The sequence below is a fragment of the Hesperophylax consimilis genome, chromosome 13 (assembly GCF_061612785.1).
Source record: "Hesperophylax consimilis isolate HC1 chromosome 13, BYU_Hcon_1.0, whole genome shotgun sequence".
Lineage (NCBI taxonomy): Eukaryota > Metazoa > Arthropoda > Insecta > Trichoptera > Limnephilidae > Hesperophylax > Hesperophylax consimilis.
The window spans coordinates 36,110,758-36,132,298 of record NC_142848.1 but is presented as its reverse complement, the minus strand read 5'-3'; the positions used below and the strand labels follow the sequence as shown (position 1 = coordinate 36,132,298).

Here is a 21,541-nt window from a genome sequence, read left to right as displayed (position 1 = left end):
TGTTTCTTTTACCACACTCTGTCTTTGCTGAATTAGTGTATAATTTATTATGTTGTCTTGTGTGGTGGTCATGTACTTGTGGTGTTTTCATTAATGAAGTATTTGTGTTTGAGGCCATTTTGGATTTTGTGAATTAATAGGCATATGTTGTATTCGTACAGTTTTCTAATTTTAAGTAAGTTATTTTCTTGGTATACTCTTTTGGTGGGGGTATCTGGTCTATAGTTAAAAAGTTTTTTTATAATTTTATTTTGTATTATTTGAATTTTGTTTAGATATGTGATGTTTGTGTTTCCCCATATTTCTATGAGATAATTTAGATGGGATTGATTTAAACTAAAGTATAATCCCCTCTTTACTTGTATTGGTAGAAGATGGGCTATTCTACCAAATACACCAATTAGTGGGATAATTTTTTCTTTTACTTTTTGTATGTGGTGTTTAAAAGATAAGTGTTTATCGATATGAAGTCCCAGATATTTTTCACTAGGTATCTGAAATTTGTAGGTTTTTTCCTTCTGTTTGCAAAGGTTTATGAGACGGCGTTTTTCTTTTTTATGAACTTAAGATCATTATATTTGTTTTTTTTTTGTGTTAATAGTTAATATATTTTTAACTAGCCAGTTATTTAATTTATTAAGATCCAGTTGGGCTTTTTCAAGTAAGTTTTCTAAGTTTTTACCAAAGTAAAATATAGCAGTATCATCCGCGTATAAAAAAAATTCCCATTTAAGTTTAACTGACAGATATCGTTAATATATATTTGAAACAAGAGAGGACCTAATATGGATCCTTGAGGAACACCATAATTTATATTATTGTGTTGACTGTTTTTGTAATCAAAGCTGACATATTGCATTCTGTTATTTAAATACGATTTAATGAGTTGGAGAGCGGGGCCGGTTACACCTATTTTTTCTATTTTTTTTAGTAGTATCACATAACTCACGGTATCGAATGCTTTTTGGAGATCTACGAGGATTGCTATAGCGTAATTTCCATTGTCTATGCTGGTTTTTAGTTTGTTTATTAGATCATTCGTTGCCGAAAGAGTATTCGATTTTTTTCTGAAACCGTATTGTTTATTATATAGCAGTGATTTGTTTGGTAGAAATTTGTTTAATCTTTCATAAATTACATGTTTGAAAATTTTTGATAGAATTGGTAAAATTGAGATTGGCTGATAATTTGACCTATCCGTTTTTTATCCAAATTTGTATATTGGTATTACCTTCGCAATTTTAAAGCAATCTGGAAAAGTCCCCTCTGTAATGCATTGGTTAATTAGTTTTGAAATAGGAGGAGCCAATAGTTCGGACAGATTGAGTATTGTTTTACATTTTATTGTGTCATAGCCAGCACTTGCATTTGGTTTAAGTGACTTAATAATTCTGTTTATTTCAACCTCCGTGGTAGGTCGAAGATAAAGTGATTGATTACTATTATGCTCTAACGTTATTTCGTTAGCTGTATTGTGTGCGGGCTTATTTTTTATGTTATCAGCTAATGAGGACCCAATGTTGCAAAAGTAGTCGTTAAAATGTTTACATATATCATCTTTATTTGATATTATTTCATTATTATAAAATAATAAAATAAATTAATTAATAAATAATAAAATAAATTATCATATTTCCAAAATAAGTTACTACCTACTGAGTCTAGTGTTGACATATTCTTACGTCTGCTATAATTTAATAAAAATCAACATAAAATTAAAGTGTACTAAACTCAAAGATCTAAACTATTAGAAATCAAAGACCGCGCTTCAAATCAGTGCATTTATATCTTGTGAAGTGCTATTTTTTCACGTTTTTTTGTCTTCACAAAGAAACTGCATGTTAACTGTCAAAAAAAAAAAAACAAATAATAAAAATAAATCTGTCATTCTGTACTAAAACGAGCTAGCTGTTAAAAAATTCAAAAGTGCCTAAACTGTGTTGAAACTATCAATTTTAAACATCATTCAATCAATTGTATTCACGGCGAAATCAATTTATTTCAACATGAATACACTGTGCATCGTTTGCGACAAAAATATTGACAGTCCAGCCGAATTCATATCTTGTGTTGTCTGTGATAATGGCTATCATCTTGTTTGTGCAGAGATTGGTGAAAACATACGTGGTGCTCGTAATTCTCAGTGGAAATGTAAAAAATGCTCTAAAGCTTTTTCTAAAAAAAAGACCAGAAATATGAATTATTATGATGAAAAAATCGATCAAGAACCATCTACCGGCAAACCTACCAAACATCTAACTCAACAGTCAACAGACACAGAGAAATTTCCTTCATCAACCATAGATGGCGCAAGCGGCATTCTTACGTCAGAAAAGTTCATTTTAGAATTAAACAATTTCAAAAAAACAATAATGGATTTTGTGGAACAAAAATATGATTCGATTATCGCACAAAACAAAGAAATCCTTGATTCATTTAAATTTTTAGCGGATCAGCAAGACCTTCTAAAAAAACGTTTAACTGTCATTGAATCCTCGCAAGAAAGGTTCATTACTGATATGCTAGAATTAAAAAAACAAAACGCTGTATTAGAAAATACTACTTCTCATCAGGACGACAAAATTGACCGGCTGGAGTACATTACACAGATGTGCAATATCGACATCAGAGGCATCCCTGAAGCAAACAATGAAAATATTATGGAAACTCTTAAAAAGATATCAAAAATCATAAATTACGGAGATACCTCGATACCTTTACAATCTGAAATCAATAAAATGTACAGACTAGGACCAAAACTGTCCGAAAAAAATCCCAGGTCTGTAATAGTGTCGTTCAATAGTATTAAATCTCGAGATGACTTCCTACTCAAAATCAAAGACTATAAAAAATCCTCTACCTCCAGTTCAAGCAAACTCAATACAGCAGATCTAGGGCTATCTCAAGAAGCAAAACGGATTTACGTGTCAGATCATCTAACTCAAAAAGGAAAATTCTTACTCTCCCAAACTAAAAAATTCGCCAGAGAAAATAACTATAAATACTCTTGGTCATCTTTGGGGCGCATTCTACTAAGACATACGGATACATCCAAAATTATTACGATTAAAAACATCACTGATCTTGATCGAGAAAAACGCCAACAACTATGACAGATGATAAAAAGTACCTCAACATTTACTGCACTGCTAAACAAAAATAATCCGGATAATATCATATTCATCGCAAGTTTTCTCATGAGTTATTTCTTTGTCTTTATAAATAATAATGTTTTAATTGAAAATAATGCATTCCTACTCTTTTTAGGAGTTCTTTCATGTGGCAAAATTATCAGTGTGAAAATTGTTTATATCAGCATTCACTATTTTTATTATACTTTACCTCCTTTGACTGTATCTCACGTTTCGTTAGCTCTCTCTAAAAAAAAATTATATATCTCCATAAATAATACTTTCACTACAAGTTTTTATTTGAATATTACCGCTATATACTTTTCACACACCCTAAGCATATTACCTAATTTTTATCAAAATAATTCTTTCTTACTTTCATTAGTAGCTTTCCCTAGTAACATCAAAATTATTATAAAAATTGCGAATCTTACAATTAAAAATTCTAACCATACTCTTCCTCTAAGCAACAAAAACCACGCTGTTTTAGTATTCTTTAAAATATCTGTTTACTGGGTAAATATTATTCTTCCTTCATGTTCTCGTAGGAATCAGAGTAGTAATATCTTATTTACTCACTATATGATGCTCTTATTTTCTTCAATAATCTTTTTATTTTGGCTAACTTTTATTATATTCACTTGTATTTACAGAATTTACATTAACTACAAATGCTCGAGCTCTGTCAAAATAATGTTTTTGTATTTCTCAAAAACCTTTACTACTGTTTTATTTACATATTTTATTCGCACATTTTTAATCATACTTTTGCATTTTTCACATGTTACTAAATTTAATTATTGTCCTTTATCACACCTAACAATTATAATCAGAAGCATTATACACTATAGTATGCACTTTACAGTTAAAATATATTTTAAGTGGGAATACTATGTATCAACATTATCATTCATGTTATATAATGTTCTCTCATTATCTCATAATAATGCACTCTCTCTATTTCCTCTCTCTGTGCTTCAATCAAACTCATATGTACGTATCACAAGCAGCGAGAGTCTTTGTAAGATTATGTTCCCAACAAATCTATGTAAATCTGGAAAAAATCTTAATTTACATAAATATGTCCTAGTATTGGTTCTTCTTTGCATTTTTCGCATGTTATGGTATTTAATTATTGTTTTTTGGCATTTTTTTTCGCATCAACTCCTCTACAGAATCAGCACATACTTTGCATTTGGCCATTTTATTGATTTTATTGTTTTCATATTTTTTGTATTTGCAGCCTTCATGACAGATATCTACATAACCATCAACTGCTTAGATTGCTCTATACGAAACATACCAACACCATCATCTTTTATAACATCTTTTACATCTAATATAATTAGTGGATTCAACTTTCATCTCGAAGTAAAATACACATCATACTCGAATAATCAGAACTCACATTCTACTATACAATATATTAATAAAACACCGATTAACAACACAGTAATTTACACTTTCGTTTTTAACTTTTTGTTTGCAGACTTTTCGCAAAAGAACTACGGGTTCACCACCACACATCATAGTAAATTTAATCATAATTATGTTTCAGTTACCTTCGGATAATTACAATGATTCTGTAATTAGCATTAATATGAATATAATTCGAGATCTGGAGAATTTAAACAACTATAACTGGGACTCATATAGTCTAAAAATCATACACCAGAATATTAGAAGCATTTCAAATCTAGATGACTTTACAATTTTTCTTGATCAATTTAATCCATCTTTCGATGTTATAATATTAACCGAATGCTGGTTAAATAAATACTACACCGTAAAATCAATCCACAATTACTCTGAATATCACACCACAACCAACCTCAACAAATCCAGTGGAATTGTTATCTACATCAAGGACGGAATTAAAGCTCATGTAGAGGAAATTACTTTAGCACAATCAAACTGTATGAAAATAGTATTGAATAATAACATATGCATATTTGCCATTTACAGATCTCCTTCCTTCATCAATATTGACCCCTTCCTTTCTTCATTGCAAGAAATTTTAAACAATGCAAAAAAATTTGAACAGCAAATTATAATGGGAGATTTAAACATTAACACTATCCCTGACTACCACCGTCAATCAATCGATTATCTATGTCTACTCGCGGAAAATGGTTTCACACAGACTATTAACAGCTTTACTCGTGAACAGGGCTCGAGTAAATCCTGTCTTGATCACATCAATGTAAAAAATATTAACTTTATTGACACTTTTGTTATACACTCAACTATTTCAGACCACTATACAACATCTCTTTGTCTTAAAAACAAGCCTCCCACTTCTTCGAAAATTAAATACGTTGCTAAAACTAATTTCAACAAGTTAATTGAGGACTTGAGCGCAGAAAACTGGCTAAATGTTCTAGATAAATCAGATACTGACTTAGCAATGAAAGAATTTATTATCAAACTACACGAGTATATATCAAAACACACAAGTAATATAACCGTATCTAATAAACAAATTAAATTCACACCATGGATCACCCTGGGGCTAGTTAAATCGATTCACAGAAGAAATCATCTTCATGAAAAGGCAAAAATATATCCTGAGAATTTGGTATTACAATGTTATTATAAAAAATATAGGAATTTGTGTAAGAAATTAATTACATCGGCGAAAGAAAATTATTATAAAAAACTCATTTACGAAAACAACTGCAATCCAAAACGTTTTTGGGATACCTTTCGCAACATAACCAAATCCAAAATCAATAAATCTTCTGAAATAAAATCGCTATACATTAACACATCAAACTCTGAAGTCCCCAAAGATATGGCAAACTTTGCAAATAGTTACTTTTCATCTGTGGGTGACACACTTGCGAAAAAAATTCTCGATAAGTGTAAGAAATCAGAAACCGCTCTCGCCAATTTAACTATCCCTAGGATCGGTCACAAAATAGACTCAATCACAACTTCAACTTACGAAGTCATGAAGATAATTGACGACCTTAAATCATCAAAAGCATGTGGTCCCGATAAGATTTCATCAAATCTTCTAAAAATCATTAAAGTATACATAGCCATACCGATTGCGTTCATTGCGAATCTAAGCTTTAATTCAGGGAAATTCCCTAACCATTTAAAACAGTCAATCGTCATTTTACTACATAAAAGTGGGGACAAATCACTGATACATAATTACCGGCCTGTTTCCTTGCTCAACTCTGTCTCTAAAATTATGGAGAAAATTGTAAAGAACCGTCTCATCCTTTATCTCGAAAATAACAACATCCTTTCTAGTAGACAATTCGGCTTTCGCAAAGGTTTAAGCACTGAAAACGCCATCGCTAATTTGACAAAAATCATCTCTAACAATCTAGATAAAGGTAGTAAATGCATTGCACTTTTTTTAGATCTAGCTAAAGCGTTCGACACTATCTCGCACAAAATTCTGCTGAATAAACTACAGCGAATTGGGATACAGGGTCAAATTTTCAAGTGGTTTGTTAGTTACCTAGAAAACAGGAGCCAAAGAGTGGATATTAACGGTACTCTAAGTGATCCAGCCAATATTAAATATGGCGTACCGCAAGGAAGTACACTAGGTTCCATATTGTTTAATGTTTATATAAATGACTTATGTAATACTTCATTTGCAGACCACATTATTACATTTGCTGACGATACAGTACTTTTATTCGAAGGCAAAACCTAGAATGAGTCTTGCATTAAAGCTGAATTTGGCATAAACAAAGTTAAACAGTGGCTAGATAGTAATCTCCTCACTCTAAACTCGGATAAAACGAAATTCATCTGCTTCAGTTCAACTCAAGCGGGTCAACCACAAGAAATTATTAACATTAGAATACACCATTGTTACGACACTATTACATGTAAATGCAATACCTTAGAATGTGTGGACAATATAAGATACCTAGGAATTATCATTGATAAATTTCTGAGATGGGACAAACACATAGCATTTACTTCCACAAAGGTCAGGAAACTTACACATCTGTTTATAGCAATAAGAAATATTCTATGTCTAAATGATTTGAAACGAATTTACTTTGCAATGTGCAATTCCATACTAGACTATGCTTCCTTAGGTTGGGGAGGTTGTGCCAAAACCATACTCGATCCCTTAGCTAAATCCCAGAAATCGCTTATAAGAGTCATACTGAAAAAACCTTTCAGGTACCCCAGCAATTCATTGTTCGCAGAGTTTCGTGTTCTTGATGTAAGACAATTATACATGAGGAAAATCATTTTACATACTCAAAAACAGAGGCACTACTTAGCTTCCGTAAACCACTGTCATAATACAAGACATGCAAAAAAAAACCCAACAGTTCCGCCCACCACTTCCTCATCTTTAGCACAGAGACAATTCTCATACTTAGGCCCTAAACTGCTCAATCTCATACCTGATGCATGGAAGGCAAAGAGTAGTAATATTCTGCGTATGCAGGTAAACAATTGGCTTCTGGTCTTGGGGAGAGTTGAATGCGAGAATATGCTAAAAAACAGTAATTAAATTGTAAATTTTGTTTTTCTTTACATTCTTCTTTACATTTTAACTTATATTGGTATTATATTAGCATTACAGGAACTGTATTTTTACATAAAGAAAGTTCGAAAATTGTTCAATTCTTCGTGATATTTTTCCTTAAAGGAAAAGTTCCTTCTTTACTTTCATTTTTAATTTTTTGTTATTTTTCATTTCCTTGTTTTATATATTAATATTTCTTTAGTTTAATATATCAGCTAAACAATAGTAAAAAAAAAAAAAATGAATATACATTTGTATTACCTTACCAACAGAATTTCTTCAATTCGGTTTCATTTTCTTGTTTTTATCTATTAATTCAGCTTATGTTATGTTAATTCAGTTATTATGTCAGCTAAATAATAGTAAAATATGTCGTGATATAACTGGAAGTATTCTAGAGTATGAATATACATATGTATTTTTTTTTTAACAACAGAATAGTCAACACTATAATGTACCATATATTACATGTAAAAACTTTATCATACTGGAATGTCCTAAAACGGGCAATCGCCTAGTTGGACATTTTAAGTTCATTAATTGTATTATGTAATATTTACAAACAAACAATAAATAAACAATAAATAAATAAATAAATAAATATTGATTATTATCTTGTTACAAGATTTGTTGAGAGTTTTTGACTTGTTTGTTAGTATTGTATTAATTAGATTCCATGTTTTCTTTGAATCATTTTCGCAATTTTTAAAGAGGGTGGTGTAGTGTTTTTGTTTTAAAGTTTTTTTTTTAGTAATATTATAACGTATATTTATGATTTCTGTTTTTAATGGTACGCTTCCCGGTTGTTTTTTTAGTTTAAGGTTTAATTTATTTCTTTTATTAATTAGTTTTAAAAGGTTTTTGGTTATCCAATCCGGGTGACATTTATTTTTTGTTTTTTTTGTGTACTATTGGAGTTTATTTTATTTTTGAGGTAGTTTACAAAGTTGTTAAAATTTGATATCGTAGTTGATCATCATAGTTGTTACAATTTGATATACCTAAGGTAATTTTGTTTACCGCGTAACACAACCAGATGACGCCGGGAGCAAATCATTCACCTCCATATAATGAATATTTCTTTATTTTTTAATGAATACCATTTCTTATATTATTGAAACAAAGTCATTTACAAGAAAGTATGCAATTTTAACAAAGACAAAACAAAATTGTTTACAAATTCTGATCCAGTAACTATAAAAATTGACAACCAACCACTCGAATATGTGTCAGAGTACATCTATCTCGGACAAATAATATCACACAAAGATCAAACCACTAAAGAAATCGAGCGAAGAGTAGCAAATGGATGGAAGAAATACTGGTCTTTGAAAGAAGTCTTGAAATCCAAGGAACTAAGTATGCAAATAAAAAGGAAAGTCTTCAACACGTGTATAATTCCAGTCATCACCTATGGATGCGAAACTTGGGCACTCACCAAACGCCACAGAGAAAAGTTGGAACGCTGCCAGAGAGCCATGGAGAGAAGTTTGACAGGAATAAGAAAACAGGACAGAGTGAGATGTAGCAAAATAAGGGAGATAACTAATGTTGCCGATATAGTTACCCGAATAGACCAACAAAAATTGAGATGGACAGGTCATATGATCCGAGACCCTCAAGAGAAATGGTGTAAAAATGTCACTGACTGGTATCCCAGAGATGGCAAGAGAAGTAGAGGACGTCAACACATGAGATGGGAAGACGACCTAAAACTCACGGCTGGACATCAATGGAGAAGAGTAGCGCGTGACAGGTCCCAATGGAAATTGTTAGAGGAGGCCTATGCCAAGAGGCAAACTGAGCTTCGGGATATATTATAATAAACAAAACATTTCTAATACTAATGTACCTAACAGAAGTTCAGAATAAAAGGCTTATTATTATTATTATTACTATGCAATTTTATGTTCAAACGATTTAATCGACAAATCATTCGATTAATTTCAAGGTTTCGTAATCATATTGTGTTTTCAGCGACAAAGTGTTTTCGGGAGGTCCATCGCTGTATAAATATTGGCATTAAAACATTATTCTGAATACTTGTTAGTCGAGTGGCAGACGTTGGAGATTCAATATTTGCATTAATGTGTATAAACATCTTTTAAGTGAATTTTAATATTATTTTGGTAAGTCTTACTTGATTATAATTACGAATTTACATTGAAAATGTGATATTTGACGATTTTAAATAAAGACTAACCTTAGAGTTATTAAAAGTAGGGTAAACCTAATTCTTTATGAAGAATTTGACGGTCGCGTGTTTCAAATAGTCACTCTTTAGCTTCACAGCTTTACATGTACCAACCTAAGATCGTGCGCCATTTGTTTTACTAAAGTTGTATTTGTAGTTTTTGCCGTTTGCATATACATTTTACAATAGATTTGAATTCAAAGAAATATTCGTTAAATATGTTGACATAATATCGCTAAAAATCACAGTTTTTTCGATAGTGACGAAGAAGAACGGCTGCACGGCATTTTTTATACAAAATATAATTTTAGATTTGATGTCAAAATACTCAACCAAACTGAATGTTCAAAAGGTATGGCGTATATCTAGTTCTGCTCAAACTCAAAATATTTATCTAAATGATAAAATATAGGTCATTAAAGATATCGATTTTTTATGATTGTGAGACAGCTTTGGATTTTTTTTGTTAGTATTTGGCAATTATTTAAAATAAATTATTTAGTCCTAGAAATATAAAAAAGATAAATTACATTTCTCAATAACCATCCGGTTATGGACACTGCGGAAAGCTGGTTCAGAAGGAATAGATTGGTTGCTTCCAATCTTATTGAAGCAAATGATAAAAAAATTCAGGCACTTTTTATCAGGTAAAGTTCCGCGATGCAGTTACTACTAAGAACTCTCTGTCTCGGATTCTTCTTCCATCTCACCACAGCTGTATACATCGTACCTACCGCTCCCATTGGTGCGGAAGAGAAAACAACAACACCTAAGCCTGGTAAGTCAAATAATGTGGTTTTATTTTGAACATTTCATTCGATTGTCTGTACCAACGTCTTTGATCTATTTTTAGAGTAATTAAAAAAAATTTCGATCACCATGCTAGGCACGCCTGTGTTCGTTGATTATATATAAAGTACATTAAAATAATTTAACAGAATATATTAAGTATGAAATATAGAAGAATTTATATGAACTAAGAGATATATTTAAGAAATACAACAAGTATATAATATAAAAGAAAATAAGCAGTATAGAATTTAAAAGAAGTTTATAAATTAGAAGAAAATAAATTAGTGTAATTTTTACTACAGTGCTTATATAAAGTACTTTAAATAATTTGAAAGAATACATCAAGTATGAAATACAAGAGTTTAAAAAAATACAAAAGTATGAAATATAAATGATAATAAAGAGTTAAGAATTCAAAAGAATAATAAAAATCCAAATTTTTGTTTTAGATGACAAAATTAAAAAAAAAAACTTATATCATTGATGTCGCTATTCCAAATTCCTGTAATATTCAAAAATCTGTTAATGAAAAAATAAGAAAATAGACCCATTTAGGAAATGAAATAAAAAGAATTTGGCATTCTCATAAATGATAGTTTATTATTTATGAGAAATAAGATATTTTCATAGACTATAAAAATATTACCATTTGTTATTTCGGCTACTGGCATTATATCTAGCTCTCTCATTAAAAATTTAGGCGTATTAGATCTATCAAAAAAATTATATATTAAATTGCAAAAATCAGTAATTTTAAATACATGTAGGATTACGAAAGATGTTTTAAATATTTATGTTGAGGGATCAGTAGGATTTATAGGCCCTGTTAGGAGTTCTACCTATATGATATGAAAATATCTGGAGTCGGTGAATTATTACGTGTTGTTCTTGTATTGTTTTGTATTTATTTTGCTTATATAATGCACTTGCATAATGTGGATTGACTAGATGATCATTTGTGTAAAAGTGTGTGGAAGGGTTTTGTTTTTCTTCTATGGAAGATTTAACCCGGACGTAAAGTCAGAAAACAACAATTGTATTGACTACTCTAGAAATCATAGATTATAAGTTCTTTCTGAATTGAAGTTTGTTTACGAACGCCAAGCGAACGGCTGCCAAAATGATGCAATGGTTTGTTTTGTTCAATGTTTATCTCATATTTACATAACAGCATATTTGTAATTGAATTACCCGTCTATTAAACGTGTTTTTAAATGTGAAGTGGTTTTTATTCATTATTTTTATCACAGTGTAAATTCTTTGCCACGTGTCTTTTACATCGTCAAATAGCTGTCTCCATAGAACGTTTTATCGAAGTAAATAGAGCAAGAATCGAGATAATAATATCCTTATTGATAATAGTAGTATAAAGTGATTTTTTTTATAAACCAAAAGCAGTTTTTTGTGGTAAAATATTTAAAATCCTAATATAGTGAAATCAATTTTGACAGTTTGCGAACCCAAGTTGACACAAATTCTATAAAATATTTTTTCATACAAAACTATTAGAACAGCTATTTACGTTTCAAATGTCTTGTAATATATATTTGTGTCTGTTATTATCAAATAGACCATAAAAATGTACAGAAGTAGAAAATATTCAATTTTGACCCAAATAAGTGTAAACTACGAAAATTTTACAATAACAAATACGCAGAATTCACATGTTTATAAAATAAATGATTTTTTAATGTTTTTTTTAAATCCTTAAATTATAAAATAAACAAAATTATGTAGGTAAACTCATTGGTCATATAGCAGAGTTATCAGTTTAAGTGCTTTCATATTAAAATTCAGAGATATGATTTTTTTTAATAATGGCGGGAAATTTCTAAAACTAATGTTTGAAAGTGTCGAGCACTGGACTCATATTTCGGTTATTGACGTGATCACTCGAGTGGAAAAAAATGTATGACAGTATCTTTATATCCATAGCTATATTCTTTTTCTATTATAATTTTTTTATGAGTTGGCTTATCAATCCTTTAAGGAATAACATTGACGTTAGGGACACCTGTGTATTGTGCTTTTTTACATTAATTTCTAGGTGAGTTTACAAAAATTATGTTTATATTTTACCTGCTCTTAAAGTTCTTGTGCTCCTAGTAAGTACATAAATATTCATGTTTTGAGAGGTTTAGTTCTAGAGTATTTTTTTTTTTTAAATGGTGACCCACATCTCCAGCGTGATATTCTCCTTGTATTTTGTGTTTGATTTTACAATTACAAGTTTTCGAATGGTAGAAACGTTGTAGAAATGAGATTCCTATGGCGTTTATTTGATAAAACTACGCGGAATATATATACGCGGAAATCTGGAAAGATTGCAAATGTTGATGAGCAAGAATAAGAAGTGGCTTTAATTGTGTCGACGAAATCTCAAAGCTCAAATAACAAAACTTTAATCCCAAAGCTTAAATCTAAATCTCTAAGCTTAAAGCTCATATAATTAAAATCTACTAGCTCAAACCTTAAAGCTTAGTGCGAGTTGTTTCGGAGAATTTGAACAATTCATCAAATTTCAACGTTCATTTTCGGGTTCTGTGAAAGTCCTCTTCACATGCTGTTGCTACATCATTGCAGGCTAGTTGCTTGACAAAACTGAAATAAAAACAGAACTTGAAAAAATCTTTCACAAAACTTGAAAACGAACGTTGAAATTTGATGAATTGTTCAAATTCTCCGAAACAACCCGTCCTTAAAGTTCAAAATTTCAATCTACAAAACTTCAAAACTAAATTATTTTGGTCGCCTGTTTAAATTTGATTTTGCTATTCTACTGCAATCACTCTAAATAACATGTCAAATTCAATTGAAAATAATACGGGGGTAGGTGTACGAGTACGGTGCAAGTATCAGCATTGAGCCTAATATTATTTAAATTTTGTAATAAACAGTAAAGCATCATTTATATTACGAACATATAATGTTTGTGTTCAAGTTTCTCCCGTGTGTTCGGGATCACATGAGATCTGGACAGAGTGCGGTAATGACTCCTGCGTGAGGGATTGCAGCTCGTTCGGCCGCAGCGATATTGCCTGCAGGCCCAGTTGCAATCCTGGCTGCATCTGCGAGTGGGGCTATTACCGGAACGCCGACGGAGTGTGCGTAAAGCCTGAGGACTGTGGTGAGATTCTGCTTGTAAACATCCCAGTAAATAAATATTCAGCACCTCTTATTTATCTAAATTACCGGCTCTGTAATAACTCTCAGAGATTCCTGGCTGCCTCAAAGGTTTTGGTTTCAGCTTCCTGTGGGATTCTACAGCTGGCTGTGTCAATTTTTAAAACTTTGAAATTCAGATATTCTTTTGAGACTTAACCCTTTTTAAAATAAGACATTTTTTTTCTGTGGAGAGTGACACACGCTATCCTTAATAATTCACAAACTTAGTTGGTTATCGTTAATAATGAGAGAAGATTTACATATGTGTCTCAGACCAGTCTGAAGATAGGCTATAATGGCTATGATAAGCTCAGTCTGAAGTAAATGTGTAACTTTCTGTAGGCATTTCAAATAAAATTAAACGATCTTGGTTTTCATAGATTGTTTATATTTATATAATTTGTAAAAGACCTATGTTTGAAAAATTCGTCATTTAATAGATAATTTGCATAATAGTTTGAAATTTGACAAAATAATTGTGCATCATGCATCAAAAATACGTGTTATTTCTCAAATATATTTGTCATAGTCGGGCACCAATTTTGCAATGAACAATGATCGCTTTTTGCCAGGAATTGACATTTGTCCCGAGCCTAACAAGGAATTCACCAGCTGTCTGTCTCCTTGTGCGGAGGACTGCCTAACTCTAGGACAAAACATCACATGCAATTTCCTGGTATGTAATCCGGGCTGTGACTGCAAACCGGGTTTCTTCAGAAATGCGAAGGCGGAATGCGTTTCACCCGATCAGTGCGGTGAGTGCTCATTTACTTACTGGCGATTAAAATAAGGCTGGGAAAGAATATTCAGTAAAGCCTCCAACTTTAATTCCACCTCAAAAATATCATTTTGTTCTCATAAGCTTTTATTTTAAATTTAAAAAAATCTAATTTTGAAGTCCTTTGAGATCCAATTCAGATCCATCTTTGTTGCGTACTAAGTTTCTTTACTCGCCTTCAAAACCTATGAAATTGCGTGAATTCTAATGTCAATACGGAAATTGGTCTTCTGTATATCGTGTGTGGTTGCCGGTCTAAATGTGTAATGTAACCACTCCAATTCACATATCAAATTCGCTTGAAAATAATACGGGGGTGCCGCAAGAATCATCCCCAGACCTTATATTATTTACACTTTGTACTAAATACTACTAAAGTCTCATTTATATTTAAACAAAAAAACATTTGTGTGTTCAAGTTCCTCCCGTGTGTACGGGCTCGAATGAAATCTGGACGGAGTGTGGTAACGACTCATGCGTAAGGGATTGCAGCTCGTTCGGACGCAGCGATATTGCCTGCAGACCCAGTTGCAATCCTGGTTGTATCTGCGAGTGGGGATATTACCGGAATGCTGACGGAGTGTGCGTAAAGCCAGAGGACTGTGGTGAGACCCTGCTAATAAACATCATAGAAAATAAATATCAGCAACTCTTATTCATCAACATTACATTCACTATAATAACTCTCAAAGATTACTCTAGGTAACTCCTCCCCTTCCCCCAAATGTTGTGCATATAACCATAATTAAAGAAGTAATTGCATGAATCCGAAGATGGCTACAAATAAGTTGAAATAGAAAAAAATTAAATAAGTTTAAAAATGCTTCAATACATCATTAAAATGGACTTCCACCATCAATTGTCAGTATCAAAAATATTAATTTTAAAACAGCCTCGGCATTTATGGAATGTTTTTAGTTTTTTGATAACATAAAAATCTTTATTTTTGAGACATTTTTTAAAAGCCTTATGCTTAAACAATTTATTATTTATAGAATGTCGTAATATTTTGAAGTTTCACAAAATCATTGAACATCAAGTATCATTTGTTCAATTCGCGTAAATATATAACTATTTGTCATATTGTGGCAACGATTTTGCTAGGAACAATAATCACTTTTTTTCCAGGAGTTGACGTTTGTCCCGAGCCTAATAAGGAATTCACTGGCTGCCTGTCTCCCTGTGCGGAGAACTGCCTAACTCTAGGACAAAACATCACGTGCAATTTCCTAGTCTGTAATCCGGGCTGTGACTGCAAACCTGGTTTCTTTAGAAATACAAAGGCGAAATGCGTTTCTCCTGACCAATGCGGTGAGTGATTATTTGCTTTATTGGCGATTAAAAAAAATAGATAAAAAGATTCGATAAAGCTTTCTAGTGTGATTCTACCCCAAGAATATGATTCCATTCTCATAAGATTAATTTTACCTTTAAAAAAATACAGAAGAAAGTCTTGTGAGATTCATCATTATTGCGTCTTTAATTGTGAGTGTGAATGTTTTTTTTTTTCAGAATGTGGTGTTAACGAGCAGGTTGACATATGTCCCAACCCTTGTCTTTCTGAGACATGTGAGAACATCGGAAAGCGCGTAGATTGTCCTCCATTTGATAGAGAAAAGTCTTTGTTAAAAGGAACATGTCGGCCCTCCTGCAGATGCAAACAGGACTACAAAAGAAACATCAACCAGGAGTGTGTTTACATTTCAGAATGTCGTGAGGATCAGTAACTCTTACTTTGTATTTTGAATAAGTATTATACCTCGTTCTAAACTACAAACGATGGAAAAATGAATTTATGAAACTGACAAACTAACGTATTGTTCTAGCCCAACCATTCCCCTGCAAAGACACTGAAGAATATCACGCTTGTCCCGACAGATGCTCGACGGATAGCTGTAGTACTACTGATGGATTCAGTTGCGCGATAGGAGGCTCTCCTTTATTGCCTTGTCATCCCCAGTGTGATTGTAAACCCAAATACTGCAGGAACAAACAACAACAATGCGTAGATAAACAAATAAATGGTAAGAAATAGGTGCTTTACATTAGTTTTGTCATGTTCAAACAGTAAAAATTCTGTGCGGAGCCCAATCATAGTCCTACTATAGAGATGCATGTGTTGCACTACGATTAACGGCTTTAAGGCGATGCCATACGTCGTAATGCAAAATCATGTGTTTTTGGTTTGAAAATTTGGTCGCCTAGAAATGTTTCAGATGCTTTAATTAAATACTGCGAGTAAAATACATCTTGGCCTTTGAAATAATCGAGTATTTTTTAGATAAGTCTTTTTTAATAGCCCAGAAAAAAAATAATGTAAAAGCCTATGAAAACTGCTTTAAAGTTCGAAATCTCCTACTTACGAACCCTTTTTCGGTAATAATTTTATTGTATAGTGTGGCAAATTAAGTTATTTATAAAATGATCGGAAAAAAATTAAATATTTATGCCTCAACATCCACAAAATAAAATAAAAGGCACTTTTTGGTCATGTTTTATTCTTGCATAAATCAAAACAGGCGGATGGTGTTAAGCGGGAATTTAAACCTTACCGCCATCTACGTAAGGGTTGTTATTGATAGCGGCTCAATTTAAAATACTACGCGACGTAGTGCATCGCCTTAAGTAAATGTTTGATGAATTGTGTAGATATTTTTAATTATTTTTAAAAGACAAATATTCCCGGGTAACGACCTGACAATATTTGAAAATCTCCTACTACCACCACAGTAAGCGCAAAATGTTGCTTTTTTGGTGATGGAGGAATTAGCCAGCCTAGAAATTGAACATACTACGCCTGGGTGGGACCCAAACGCGATGTCAACTCAGCCACCGACCGGTCCTTAAGTTATTCGGAAAAACATAATTGGATTGAACTCTTACACCACTTTCTGTGAACAAAACACCTTAGTTTTAGTACCTAGCTATGTAGTATGATCTGTCAGACAAATCTGCTTGGTTGGTTTTGTAGGATATCTTATAAATTGTCGAATTTTACGCAGAGATATGTGGAGGGGACCAAAATGCTGCCTTCCACCCCTGTGGAGACCCTTGCCCTATAACATGCCTCAACAAGGACACCCAAACAACTTGCAACAAGCCCTGTAAATACGGAGGTTGCAAATGCAAATCCGGCTTTGTAAGAGATCTTGACAACAAGTGCATCAAAGCAGAAAAGTGCTGTGAGTATATGAGACCTCTGATATTATGTACCTACTGCAAAATACCTCTGCAGTGTCTTGATTTAGGTTAGGATTTCAAAATTGAGGAAGCAATAATTTATTTTAGAGTGTTTGTTTGTTCATTTACGATAATAATATAAATGTGGCGCTATTATCACATCTTCTTGTGATTATTGTTAAGAAAACCCCTTCCCAAAGTGTTCTTTGCTTTTCTGTGATAATTTTATAAGTAATGGTTTGAAAAAATGAAATGTAAATTCTTTTGCACTTTGTCATTTTTACGCGATTTGTGTTACTTTTGCCTTTTCCCGCTAAAAACGGCAGTTTCCAAGTATTACTAAAAACTCCTACATGCGTTCAATTTTAAAAGGGCTAGTTTCTAAATCTTCAGTTACCTCCATAACTTGTACGGGCTACGGACATAGCTTGCCGAAATTATATTTTATGCTAACTATTATAACGAAATTAAAAGTGTAGTAATTATAAACGATCTAATCAACTCTCCCTCCGCTTTAAGACACTCATTTTTTTTGATTTTCAAACACAAACACGTTTTCTAAAAAAAGTCATAAGTTCTTCCCGGAAAACTTATTTTTTTAAATTAAAATACAAATTAGGCATGCTTTAAAGTTAAGATTTTAATCTTGTTTTTTTTTAATATATTTGAACATCATTTAAAAATGCAATGAATGTTTATTTTTATTCAAATAACCTACGTTCAAACTCATACTATTTCATAACACAATTATTATCCTTTACATAAAAATCATTAAAAAAATAAGTAAATCTTTACTGCTCTGCGAATTCTTTACTGAACCGTTGCATTTTTTGCAAAGTTTCGGTGCATTTAAATGCGCATATCTTTTTATTTTCCTTGCATTTTTTCCGCTCTTTAGTTCAGATGAAATTTAATTTGAATTATTTCGAGTAGAGTGAGGTATTAAAGCCTTTTTGTTTTTGTAATAATTTTCTTGTTTGTTGACAATGTATACAAGCTCCTTGCAATGGCGATGTAAATGCAAACCCCTCAGACGGATGTAACTGTAAAACGGGATACATTAAGGACAAGTCAGGAAAATGCGCTGCAGTGCCACGTAATTATAACCTTTCTTTCTTCTTTAAAGGAAAGTCTAATCAAGACACAAGATATAATATTCAACGTTTTAATTGATGAGGTTTAATGAATATGACCTTTTCAGTCCAACCCCTTTTTGATTTCAGTGCCAAAATGCGGCCAAAACGAGGTGGTGGATAAGTGCGCGTTGTGCGATGACCTTACCTGTGCCAATGTGTTCGCTGGAGGAGTAGCCAGATGCACCAAGCCCCCCGGCTGCCCTGTGGAGTGCCGCTGCAAGGCAGGATATGTCAGGAACCTTAAAAAACAGTGCGTCAAGACAGAAAACTGTAAGTAAAAATATAACACATTTTATCTGTCGCAAATTTCCATTAGCCGGTAATATTATGTAGGATTAGCCGATAATACTGTGTAGGATTAGCCGATAATACTATGTAGTATGTAGGATTAGCCGAAAATACTATAGTTATGTAGGATGATAATACACCATTGTATCCATATTACCAAAGCTTCTATCTTCCATCTCAATCCTTAGTGCTTCAATTGAATATATTCCAATTATTGTTAAATTATTGTTTTTTGTGACATTCAATGTGAGCGCATCAGCAGAATACTGTCTGCCCATTAAATAATACTAAAGAAGAACAGAGAAACACATGAAACTATTTTACATAATGGATAAGAGTTTAACAATTTTAATACCAAAATAATAATAATTGGAGAATTAATTATAATTAGCACCGTTTTTGTGAAAAATCACCTCAAGGACGATGTACATCTCAGTATTGACCTTTTCTCCACGATACGGATTTTTCTTTCAACCCAATTTTAAAATATTACATTTTTGGTACCTTCACGTCATTTTGGATGGTTGCTAATTACATACGGTTTGGTGTATGGGGGGTTATTAAGGCTAGTTGAATCAATTTTTCAGAAACGTTAATTTAAGTACACGTTTATTTATTTTTAATGTTGTTTATAATAGTATTATTAACTGTGAATAGTTGGGTATATAATTATGATGTTTGGAAACCAGTTGGCAAGTGAAAAAGTGATGTTTGAACCAGCTGACGCAACTCTTATTTAATAATTATTTCGGTTTCTTCCAGGCTGCTCCGACCCCAACTCGGAACTGGTGAGTACCCCCAGCCCTTGTGCTGGTGGCACCTGTGAGTGCCCCGCATTTGCTAACTGCAAGACCAAGCCTCCTGCCAAGGGATGTCGCTGCAAGGCCGGCTTTCTGAAGAAGAGTGCTGCAGACCTCACTTGCGTAGCAATCAAAAGTTGCCCCAAGAAAGCCAGGATATCTCCAATGTAATCCTATCTTTCACAGGAGTGATTGTGTTCTTGTTCTTCTGCAATCTTAATAAAGGGGAATGCGTAGTTATGTTTTTAGTGTTTTTCTTATAGACTAGTTCAATTTCAATGAAAAATGAACCAGTAAAATAAAAAAAAACTCCACACAGGATGCCCTGAGGAAAATACTTTCCCTCAGGCCATATGTCATCTTTGGGAATGCTGTGTGGAATATATTTTTTAATTAGAAAAAAGAGTGAACACGATTCTTAAAGAGACCCATGGGAGAGAGGAAATACAGAAATGGACAAATCCCTCCACAACCGAGCTGTTCAACTCATGAACATGACTTTTCATGAAGTTTCTGCCGTGTACAAATGTTAAGCACGCGCTTGGCGTGTTTCCTGACTACGCACCGGAGGCAAAGAGATCAATGGTGCTGGTTGTTTGGAGCACTTTCCTACCGGTATTTTACCGGTAGGACAAAAACATCATTTCTACCTGACGCCTGTGCTTTAAAAAATGCAATCCATTTTCTAAGATAGGGAATCTATCAAATAGGCCGCCCGTTTCTGCACAGAGTCAAAAGATATTTTTCAAGTATTCTGGAACGCCAGACCATAAATCAACAACAGTGAGAAGCACTTGCGATTTGTACGAGATCAGCAGTAGTGTTGGAGGGATTCTTTTTAACAGCAAATAAATATTTTTCAAGTGGATATGAAAACAGTTAAATAAAAATAAAAGTCAGTTTCCATTCAATAGTATATTCCATGATATATATTACAAGATTTTTACAACAATTATTTGTAAAGAATCAATACAAATGTCATTTTAAAGTAAACATGCATTAATAAGCTACTGTTTATGTGGAACAAAACAGAATATTTAATCCTTGGAACAAGAACAGAGATTACATCAAATAATTTATTTTGATCAAACCAAGTCTCCTGGAGGAGGAATAGCAACACGGTTTGATAAGTTAAAATCTATTCAATCAATTTACCATTTACTTTAATATCTGCGTGGGTACAAGCAGGCAATAAATGCCCCAAAGGTAAAACATTAACATGTCGTTAGCTCAGAAATAATTTAGTAATCCATCCAGTTTAGAAACTTGAGAGAACCATTAAGTTTTAGTATGCGTTGTGAGTGCATTAAACCAATACTTAATTAAGCAGAGTGGATATAATTTTCATGGCATTCGGAAACTCCAGTTGGCTTCGTAAGAATGATATCAGTAAGAATTATTTAGTTGAACAAGGGAAGTTGTTTGCGCCACAGGCAAATTTATTTACTTTTTAAGACAAGGCCTATTCGAGACTTATGATAGTATGCCTCATCTCAATTATTATATGAAATTGCATCGAATTTATTTTTCAAAATAAAAAACTGGATTTCTTGTTACATTG

The 21,541-nt window shown here is 32.5% G+C and overlaps 1 protein-coding gene across 2 annotated transcripts; it reads left to right on the top strand.

The window, feature by feature from the left end:
• Nucleotides 1–9,670: 9,670 nt before the first annotated feature.
• LOC149418917 (zonadhesin-like) lies at nt 9,671–20,220 on the top strand. Of its 2 annotated transcripts, none has more exons than XM_089639076.1 (12): nt 9,671–9,776; nt 10,489–10,619; nt 13,575–13,760; nt 14,371–14,553; nt 14,996–15,181; nt 15,705–15,887; nt 16,089–16,289; nt 16,403–16,600; nt 17,579–17,758; nt 18,754–18,852; nt 18,980–19,162; nt 19,943–20,220. In XM_089639076.1, the coding sequence occupies exons 2-12, from the start codon at nt 10,502–10,504 to the stop codon at nt 20,149–20,151; spliced, it is 1,926 nt and encodes a 641-aa protein (XP_089495202.1). In that variant the 5' UTR covers nt 9,671–9,776; nt 10,489–10,501; the 3' UTR covers nt 20,152–20,220. The 2 variants fall into 2 exon arrangements, with proteins under 2 accessions (XP_089495202.1, XP_089495203.1); XM_089639077.1 differs by having other exon boundaries at nt 9,717–9,776; nt 10,475–10,619.
• Nucleotides 20,221–21,541: the final 1,321 nt, after the last annotated feature.

What these genes read in the sequence shown, in the direction of transcription:
- LOC149418917 (XM_089639076.1), top strand. Translation starts at nt 10,502, where the DNA reads ATGCAGTTACTACTAAGAACTCTCTGTCTCGGATTCTTCTTCCATCTC. An exon ending in CGTAAAGCCAGAGGACTGTG is followed by an intron (nt 15,182 to 15,704) that starts GTGAGACCCTGC and finishes CTTTTTTTCCAG; the next exon opens with GAGTTGACGTTTGTCCCGAG. An exon ending in GTGCGTCAAGACAGAAAACT is followed by an intron (nt 19,163 to 19,942) that starts GTAAGTAAAAAT and finishes GGTTTCTTCCAG; the next exon opens with GCTGCTCCGACCCCAACTCG.